Consider the following 9,552-nt stretch of genomic DNA (forward strand, 5'->3'; position numbering starts at 1 on the left):
TAAATTGTCTTGTAAATGGTTTTTATATTATGTTTTGTATTGTATTTTTAAGGTTTTAATCCTTTCTATACTGGCCAGATTGCTTTGGGTGTTGGGCAGCGTAGAAAGGTAAAACATAAATGCATAAATAGATTATGTGTCTGTGTGTGTGTATAAGACTAGATATTACTGCACATCAGTATTCCTACCATCAAGATGCAGATATTGTCCTGTCATCTTAGAAGCAAGACTTGTGAGAGTTTTCTGCAGAGGCAAATGTGTACTTAGGGATGGCATTCACTGATCACACAGCTAAACTCTGAATTAATGTAGAAAATGGATCATGTGAGGATGGGAGATTGTGTGGTGGGCATGGAAAGGGGCCACAGAGAGCTTCCCAATTTCTCTTCATAATTAGGCCCTTGTAAGGTCCATGGATGATGGGCAGGGAGGAAGAGGACAGGTTTTTTAAAGCTCACCAGCTTGAAGGATTTATCTTTCTTTCTGTCCCATCTTTTCATCTCCATTTTAGAAAAAGCTTCCCCTTCTGAATGTGTGTGCCAGTCTCTTGGACAAACTAAAGAGAGGGGCTTAGAATCTAACCAGGGGTCCAGTCTGTGAATTCCTAAAACTATATTGACCAAGATCACCGCTAGCAGGGGGTCTTTTGAGCACAATCAGAGCATTGCCAAGAGCTGAGTCCAACGCGGTTCTTGAAGCGAGGACCGGAGTCAGGTGGGACCTTACCTGGGAGCACCACTGCGTAGCTCTGCTCACAGAAGGGAACTGCTGGAGCCACACCACCTTGCCACGCCTCCTTGCACCAATAAGCTCCGTGGAGTCCTATCAAGGCCCAGGTAAGGCTTACTCACTGGTCTGAGCAACCAGGGGATCTGCACAGGATCTGGGCCTGACAAGTAGGCATGCCTAGAACCAAGGTACAAAAGAGGAAGTGTTAAGGTTAGGTGAGGCTGTGTCTCTCAGGTGCTTTACACACTGATTTTGGTGTCTTTATCCAGGAATTTTGGAAGATCTTGAATGCTGGATTATTCCTCAGCCTTGGAGGACAGCATGGCTGGAGGTGAGTCTCCTGATAGTTATCACAGCCTCAGCAATTATATTGTACATGAAAAACTTGTGCTCTACGTGGGCTGAGATGCCCTGGAAGTCGGGATGTCAGAGAATTCCGCCACAGATTCCAGTGAGGCCAGATTCATTAGAATCTGCCTCCCCCCCGGAATCCATGGCGGAACGGCCCCCCGCCACCCTGCAAAATCCCCCCGCTACAGAACTTACCTGGGGTGGATGCAGTGGCTCCGGCGGCGGCAGCTGGTCTCCCGGCCGGCTGTGATGGCCGCCATTTGCGTGGCTGCCTTTACCATGACAGGCTACATAAATACTTACGTAGCCTATCACGGCAAAGAGCAGGGGCGCAAATGGCGTAGCGGCTACCATTTGTGTCCCTGCTCTTTGCCGTGATAGGCTACGTAAATACTTACGTAGCCTATTGCAGCTGCTTGCAAGGATGCAAATGGTGGCCACTATGACGGCCGCCATTTGCGGCCGCAGCAGCCCGGCCACGGCCAGAACTCCAGCTGTGGATGGCCCCGGCCGGCGGCTCCATGGAGCCGCCACAGAGCCGGCCAGGGAGGATTCCGGGGGGAGGGACAGAGCGCCTCTCCCCCACTGCGGATGCCCCTGTGTGGAGCCAGGTAAGGGATTCGTACATCCCTACCTGGAAGACTCAGCTGGGTTCAGAATGATAAGTGTGTGAACAGATATGACATACCCTGTGTCCATTTTGAGACCACTTCATTGGCTTCCAGCTTGTTTCTGGTGTAAATTAAGATTGCAGTTTTGACTCTAAATGATCTCGTTTCTGAATATTTCAGGGTGTACTTTCTTACTTATGACCCTCCTCCCTGCCCCCCCCCACAAGATTTCAGATCAACCACTGAAGCCCTATTCCACATCCTATGAGCATCTCTTTGTTGTCGTTCAGTCGTGTCCGACTCTTCGTGACCCCACGGACCATAGCACGCCAGGCCTTCCTGTCCTGCGCTCTCTCCCGGAGCGTGCTCAAGTTCATATTCATTGCATCCGTGATGCTATCTAGCCATCTCATCCTCTGCCGTCCCCTTCTCCTTTTGCCTTCAGTCTTTCCCAGCATCAGGGTCTTTTCCAGGGAGTTTCCAGGGATGAAACTTTTCCAGGGTGTAGAGATGAGCATCTCTACACCAACCTAAAATCCCACATTTGAAAAAGGGCTTTCTGCTTCCGTTTTAAATGCAGGATCACAACAGAATCTCTTTGCACATGCTTCCTTCTCCCCCTCCCCTTTCCCCCTCCACTTCCCCCTTATCTGAGTCTGCCATGTGTATTATTGGTCTAGCTCTTCCTCTTGCCGCTTTTCCTTTTTCATGGAGGGACCTCAAGTGGAACACAAATGGGGTAATTTGATAGCTCATTATCTCCGATCTATTTAAAAATGGAATAAAGGTCATTTAGTGTGGGAGACGCCCTGGAGGTTGATGACATCATCTAAAGGGCTTGCAAACTTCCATGAGTGAGAGATCTCAATAGCAGGAAAAAGGGTCCATGCGAATCATAGAATAGTAGGGTTGGAAGGGGCCTATAATACTATTGAGTCCAACCCCCTGCTCAGTGCAGGAATCCAAGTCAAAGCATCCCTGACAGATGGCTGTCCAGCCTCAACTTGAATGCCCCCAGTGTGGGAGAGCCCACCACCTCCCTAGGTAATGGGTTCCATTACCTTATTGCTCTAACCGTCAGGACGTTTTTCCTGATGTTCAGCCGGAATCTGGCTTCCTGTCACTTGAGCCCATTATTCCGTGTCCTGCTGTCTGGGATGATGAAGAAGAGATCCTGGCCTTCCTCTCTGGGGCAACCTTTCAAGGACTTGAAGAGCGCTATCCTATCTCCCCTCAGTCTTCTCTTCTCAAGGCTAAACATGCCCAGTTCTTTCAGTCTCTCTTCATAGGGCTTTGTTTCCAGTCCCTTGATCATCTTTGTTGCCCTCCTCTGAACCCTCTCCAGCTTGTCTGCATCCTTCTTAAAGTGTGGTACCCAGAACTGGACACAGTACTCCAGATGAGGCCTAACCAGTGCTGGGTAGAGGGGAACTAGTACTTCCCGGGATTTGGAAGCTATGCTTCTATTAATGCAGCTGAAAAGAGCATTTGCCTTTTTTGCAGCCACCTCACATTGTTGGCTCACATTCAGCTTGTGATCTGCAACAATTCCAAGATCCTTCTCGCTTGTAGTGTTGTTGAACCAAGTATCCCCCATCTTGTAACTGTGCATTTGGCAGATAGACCGTTGGTCTGATCCAGCATGGCTTTTCTTTTGTTCTTTTTACTCAGTCATTTTAATCTGTATAACCCCTCAGACTGTCTTTGTAACTGAATGTTTATAGGTGTGTTTGAATATTAGTTTTATTGTATCATATTAGGGTTTTTAAATACATTGCTATACCACTCCATAGCCAAAGCTCTTTGGGCGGTTTACAGCAATTCATAATGAATACAACAAACAGCAATTTCAAAATGTTGTTTATTCGGTCAGTCACTTCCGACTCTTCGTGACTTCATGGACCAGCCCACGCCAGAGCTTCCTGTCAGCTGTCGCAACCCCCAGCTCCCCCAAGGTCGAGTCCGTCACCTCCAGAATATCCTCCATCCACCTTGCCCTTGGTCGGCCCCTCTTCCTTTGGCCTTCCACTTTCCCTAGCATCAGCATCTTCTCCAGGGTATCCTGTCTTCTCATTATGTGGCCAAAGTACTTCAGTTTTGCCTTTAAGATCCTTCCCTCAAGTGAGCAGTCTGGCTGTATTTCCTGGAGTATGGACTGATTTGATCTTCTTGCAGTCCAAGGCACTCTCAGAATTTTCCTCCAGCACCACAGTTCAAAAGCATCTATCTTCCTTCGCTCAGCCTTCCTTATGGTCCAGCTCTCGCAGCCACAGGTTACTACGGGGGATACCATTGCTATAACTATGTGGACCTTTGTTGTCAGTGTGATGTCTCTGCTCTTCACTATTTTATCAAGATTTGTCACTGCTGTCCTCCCAAGAAGTAAACGTCTTCTGATTTCCTGGCTGCAGTCAGCGTCTGCAGTAATCTTTGCGCCTAGAAAGACAAAGTCTGTCACTGCCTCCACGTTTTCTCCTGCTATTTGCCAGTTATCCATCAAGCTGGTTGCCATAATCTTGTGGGGGGTTTTTTTGAGGTTTAACTGTAACCCAACTTTTGCACTTTCTTCTTTCACCTTCGTCATGAGGTTCCTCAGCTCCTCCTCGCTTTCAGCCATCAAAGTGGTATCATCTGCATATCGGAGATTGTTAATGTTTCTTCCAGCGATTTTAACTCCAGCCTTGGCTTCATCAAGCCCAGCACGTCGCATGATGTGTTCTGCGTACTGGTTGAATAGGTAGGCTGAGAGTATACAACCCTGCCGTACTCCTTTCCCAATCTTAAACCAGTCCGTTGTTCTGAGGTCTGTTCTTACCGTTGCTACTTGGTCATTATGCAGATTCCTCAGGAGGCAGACAAGATGACTTGGTATCCCCGTACCACTAAGAACTTGCCACAATTTGTTATGATCCACGCAGTCAAAGGCTTTAGAATAGTCAAACGGAAATCGATGTTTTTCTGAAACTCCCTGGCTTTCTCCATTATCCAGCGGATATTGGCAATTTGGTCTCTAGTTCCCCTGCCTTTTCTAAACCCAGCTTGTACATCTGGCAATTCTCGTTGCATGAATTGCTGGAGTCTGCCTTGCAAGATCTTGAGCATTACCTAACTGGCATGTGAAATAAGTGCCACCGTTCGATAGTTTGAACATTCTTTGGTGCTTCCCTTTTTTGGTATGGGGATATAAGTTGATTTTTTCCAATCTGTTGGCCATTCTTGTGTTTTCCAAATTTGCTGGCATATGGCATGCATCACCTTGACAGCATCATCTTGCAAGATTTTAAACAGTTCAGCTGGGATACCATCATCTCCTGCTGCCTTGTTATTAGCAATGCTTCTTAAGGCCCATTCAACCTCACTCTTCAGGATGTCTGGCTCTAGCTCACTGACCACACCATCAAATCTATCCCTGATATTATTCTCCTTCCCATACAGATCTTCCGTATATTCTTGCCACCTTTTCTTGATCTCTTCTGCTTCTGCAAGGTCCTTGCCATCTTTGTTTTTGATCATACCCATTTTTGCCTGGAATTTACCTCCGATGTTTCTAATTTTCTGGAAGAGGTCTCTTGTCCTTCCTATTCAATTATCTTCTTCCGCTTCCGCGCATTGCTTGTTTAAAAATAATTCCTGATCTCTTCTGGCTAACCTCTGGAATTTTGCATTTAATTGGGCATATCTCCCCCTATTACTGTTGCCTTTTGCTTTCCTTCTTTCTTGGGCTGCTTCCAGTGTCTCAGCAGACAGCCATCTTGCCTTCTTGGTTTTCTTTTCCTTTGGGATGTTTTTTGTTGCTGCCTCCTGAACAATGTTGCAAACTTCTGACCATAGTTCTTCCGGGACCCTATCTACTAAATCTAGTCCCTTAAATCTATTCTTCACCTCCACTGCATATTCATGAGGAATATTAGTGAGCTCATATCTAACTGATCTGTGGGCCTTCCCTATTCTCTTTAGTCTGATTCTAACTTGTGCAATAAGAAGTTCGTGATCTGAACTACAATCAGCTCCAGGTCTTGTTTTTACCAACTGCACAGATGTCCGCCACCTTTGGCTACAAAGGATGTAATCAATCTGATTTCGGTGTCGACTGTCTGGTGAAGTCCATGTATAAAGTCGTCTCTTAGGTTGTTGGAAGAGTGTTTGTTATGCACAGTGAGTCGTCTTGGCAAAATTCTATCAGCCTATGTCCTACTTCATTTTGTTCTCCCAGACCATGCTTGCCTGTAATTCCAGGTGTCGTTTGACTACCCACCTTAGCATTCCAGTCTCCTGTAATGAAAATAACATCTCTTTTTGGTGTATTATCCAGTAGGTGCTGCAGATCCTCATAGAACAACTGATCTACTTCTGCTTCTTCAGCATCTGTGGTTGGGGTGTATATTTGGATCACTGTGATATTAAATGGCTTACCCTGAATTTGAATTGAGATAATTCTGTCATTTTTTGGACTGTATCCAAGCACTGCTTTAGTCACTTTATTATTAATTATGAAGGCTACTCCATTTCTTCTGTGGTCCTCTTGTCCACAGTAGTAGATCTGGTGGTCATTTGATGTGAAGTGGCCCATTCCAGTCCATTTCAGTTCACTGACACCCAAAATGTCTATATTTAATCTTGACATCTCCCCAATCACCACATCCAATTTCCCCTGGCTCATAGATCTTACATTCCAGGTTCCTATGGTGTGTTGATCTTTAGAACATCGGATTTGTCGTTCACCACCAGCACCGTCGGCTGCTAGCCATCCTTTCGGCTTTGAGCTAGCTGCGTCATCACATCTGGGGCTAGTTGAACTTATCCTCTGTTCCAAAACTCTGTTTTGAATTTCAAAATACAACACTATACAATTTAACACACAAAATTTAAAACCAAATAAACAGCTAAACAATTTCAGTGAACGATTTTTCATAATAGATCAAGACAGCAGGCAAAACTGACCCATCACATGGCATTAAATGACTTGGAGTAGAGGGCTGTCTTAACCTAGTACTGAAAAGATGGCAGTGTCGGGGCCAGGCCATGGAATTGCACCTGTCCTGGAGTTTTAGTTGAAGAGGGGAGGTGCAGAAATGTTTAAAATAAATGAATACTAAGTGACAATGCAGTGATTTGTGTTGTGGGCAAATATTTCATGCAGTCCGGTGAGCTTTACTGATGTAGCATAATCTTTCTCACTCCACCCAAACAGAATTGAGAATTGTCCTCATTGGCAAAACAGGATCAGGGAAGAGTTCAACGGGAAACACCATTCTGGGCAGAAATGTATTTGTAACATCCAATTTAGCTGCTTCAGCAACAACGTCATGTCAAAAACAACAAGCCACCCTCGGGGAGAGAGGACAGAGAGTGATAGTAGCTGATACGCCCGGCTTCTTTGGCACAGTGGGAAAACCAACATTTACAAAAGAGGACATGAGGACATCTATCAGATCTCTCTATCCTGGACCCCAAGCTATAATTTTTGTTATAAAGGTGGGCAGGATCACACCAGAGGATAATGATACTATTAAGCAGGTAAAGGGGCTTTTAAAGAAAGAAGGAAAATACTTTCTGATTGTTTTATTCACACACATAGACAGATTAGAGGGTGAAACTCTAGACAGTTTCATAGACACAGCTGGTAAAGACCTGAGTGATCTGCTTGTGATGTCCGAAGAACGATACGTTGGTTTCAACAATAAAGCTGAAGATGATGAAAAGTCTCATCAGGTCACCGAACTGCTTAAAGTGATTGACAACATGTTGAAAATTAATACTAGAAAACCATGTTATACTGAAGAACTCTTCAACAACGACACCTCGATCTGGGCATCTTGTATTGCATTGTAGTGTAGGCCATAAAGAATTTGAAATCCAAGAATGGAAGTATGTCTGCCAATGACCCCAAATATCCATTCTACTTTGGATCTAGAAAAAAAAAAGTAGCTTCCCTCAGAAATGGAAGCGTCTGTCTTTCCTCCTACCCCTTCCCACGGTCCTTTTCCCTGAAACAGTGATGACCACCATTGTCCCAAACATAGACTATACATGCCTTTTGCTGTTGTGCAACTGTTTCCCTGTTTTAAGATACACGGAATTTTCTGTATGTGCGCTGTTGCACTATGCTTGTAGCATAATTATAGCACTGTGCTGTTTTAGATGCAGACATTTGCTTGATTTGTGACCCTACTGCCTCCTGTGTGGGTGGGAAAGCTGCATTTTGACTGTTCCATTCATTCAGGAAACAGCTGAGGAGGAAATTCCAGACTGAAATATCTCTTTCCCACTCACATCTGTATTGTCCACGTTTTGCATCCCTTGGGAGTTCTGTTGGGTTTTCGACAACTCCTTGTAGAAATGTCTCAACAGGTGCCAGTTAAGTCCTCCTGCCGAGTTTCCCCTTCTTTACTCTTTCTTGTATTGTTTCTTTTATTTATTTAGCTGTAAGAACATCAGAATCGCTGTGCTGGACCAGACCAAAGTCCATCTAATCCAGGATTCTGTTTACACAGTGGCCAACCAGTTTTTCATGGGAAACCCACAAGCAGGAAATGGGTGCTAGAGCACCCTCCCATCCATGTTCCCCAGCAACTGGTGTACATAGGCTTACCGCTGATACTGGAGACAGCATATAGCCATCAGGACTGGGAGCCACTGACAGCCTTTTCCTCCGTGGATGTGTCCAACCCCCTTTTAAAGCCATCCAAATGGGTGGCCATCACGACATCTTGTGGAAATAAATTCCGTAGGTTAACTCTGCGCTGTGTGAGGAAGTCCTTCCTTTGATCTGTCTTGAATCTCCCACAATCAGCTTTGTTATTGTAGCTGTAATTGTTCATTAATAGTGTGTTTTAAACAGTGACTTTTCATATCTGTATATGTATACTGCTTAGAGATTTTAGTATGTTAAATGGTATGCAGGTGTTGCTAAAATATAATAAAGGGGGCTTTGGGCATGGCACATCCACGTTCGCCCCGCCACGCTCCAGTTTCTCCAGCAGAGCATCTCCGTTAGTGGAACATTATGCTGCTGAGGTGGGCTGGGGCGGGGCGGGGTGAGGGTGGCGGGCACTTTCAGCACAGCAGCTCTCATCCCACCAGTGTGTCTCCGCCAGCAGAGCAGCATTTCTGCCGCTGCCTGCAGGTCCCTCAGCTGGCATCCAGTGGGGCTCGGATTGCTCCCTAAATCACCCAATGTTCATCAAATATACTTATTTTAATCTGCCATTTTTTCAACCCAGTCATACAGCCTGGAACTGGTATTTCTTTCTCAACACCTTTCTTTTACAGTATTTTCAATGTATTTCATTTGCCTTCTCTATAACACAATAGGTATGTTAGCTTTGAACAACTTAATAATCCTACTGCATTAGTGATAGAAGAGTGTGTGTGTGTGTGTGTGTGTAACTGGGAAATTGTATTAAGCTGCAAATTGTATTCCATATAATGACTTGAATTCTAATTGATTTTTGTTTGTGTACATAAAGCTGCATATCACTTTAAGGATTTTTTTTTTCAAGACGCCAATAAGTGAAATAAATGAATCAATGAAAACAACAAAAGATCTGTCAAGAACAATGGATTTGCCCTCTGTTAAATATGCACTGAACAATCCCCTTTCAGCAACCCTCGCATATCAGAGCTAAACTACACAGGACACCATTCACACTGTTGTTGTTATTGTTACCGTTATTTTATGCTATGCTATGCTTTCTGCATTGATGGGGGGGGTGGACTCATGGTCTTGTTAGGCCCCTTCCAACCCTCCTATTATATGATTCTGTGATTCTATGAAGCTAACAGCCTATATAAAGCACAATACACCACATAAACAATGTTTTAAAGTCATGACAATAAAATCAGAAATATATAATAAAAT

General features: G+C 44.8%; 1 protein-coding gene across 8 annotated transcripts in view; it reads left to right on the forward strand.

Annotated features, from left to right (window-relative positions):
• The window catches only part of LOC146345377 (GTPase IMAP family member 9-like), a 30,331-nt gene extending 21,096 nt beyond the window's left edge, over positions 1–9,235 (forward strand). For 3 of the 8 annotated variants that reach the window (XM_084860128.1, XM_084860127.1, XM_084860129.1), the window contains exons 3-5: positions 512–836; positions 999–1,060; positions 6,883–9,235. In XM_084860128.1, coding sequence (XP_084716254.1) covers positions 1,018–1,060; positions 6,883–7,523 — 684 coding nt within the window. In that variant the 5' untranslated portion in view covers positions 512–836; positions 999–1,017 and the 3' untranslated portion in view covers positions 7,524–9,235. The other 5 variants (XM_084860120.1, XM_084860122.1, XM_084860124.1 and 2 more) reach the window with 4 other exon arrangements.
• Positions 9,236–9,552: the final 317 nt, after the last annotated feature.

Source organism: Heloderma suspectum, chromosome 5, assembly GCF_057233095.1.
Source record: "Heloderma suspectum isolate Gila_16-S chromosome 5, 16-S_ref, whole genome shotgun sequence".
Lineage (NCBI taxonomy): Eukaryota > Metazoa > Chordata > Lepidosauria > Squamata > Helodermatidae > Heloderma > Heloderma suspectum.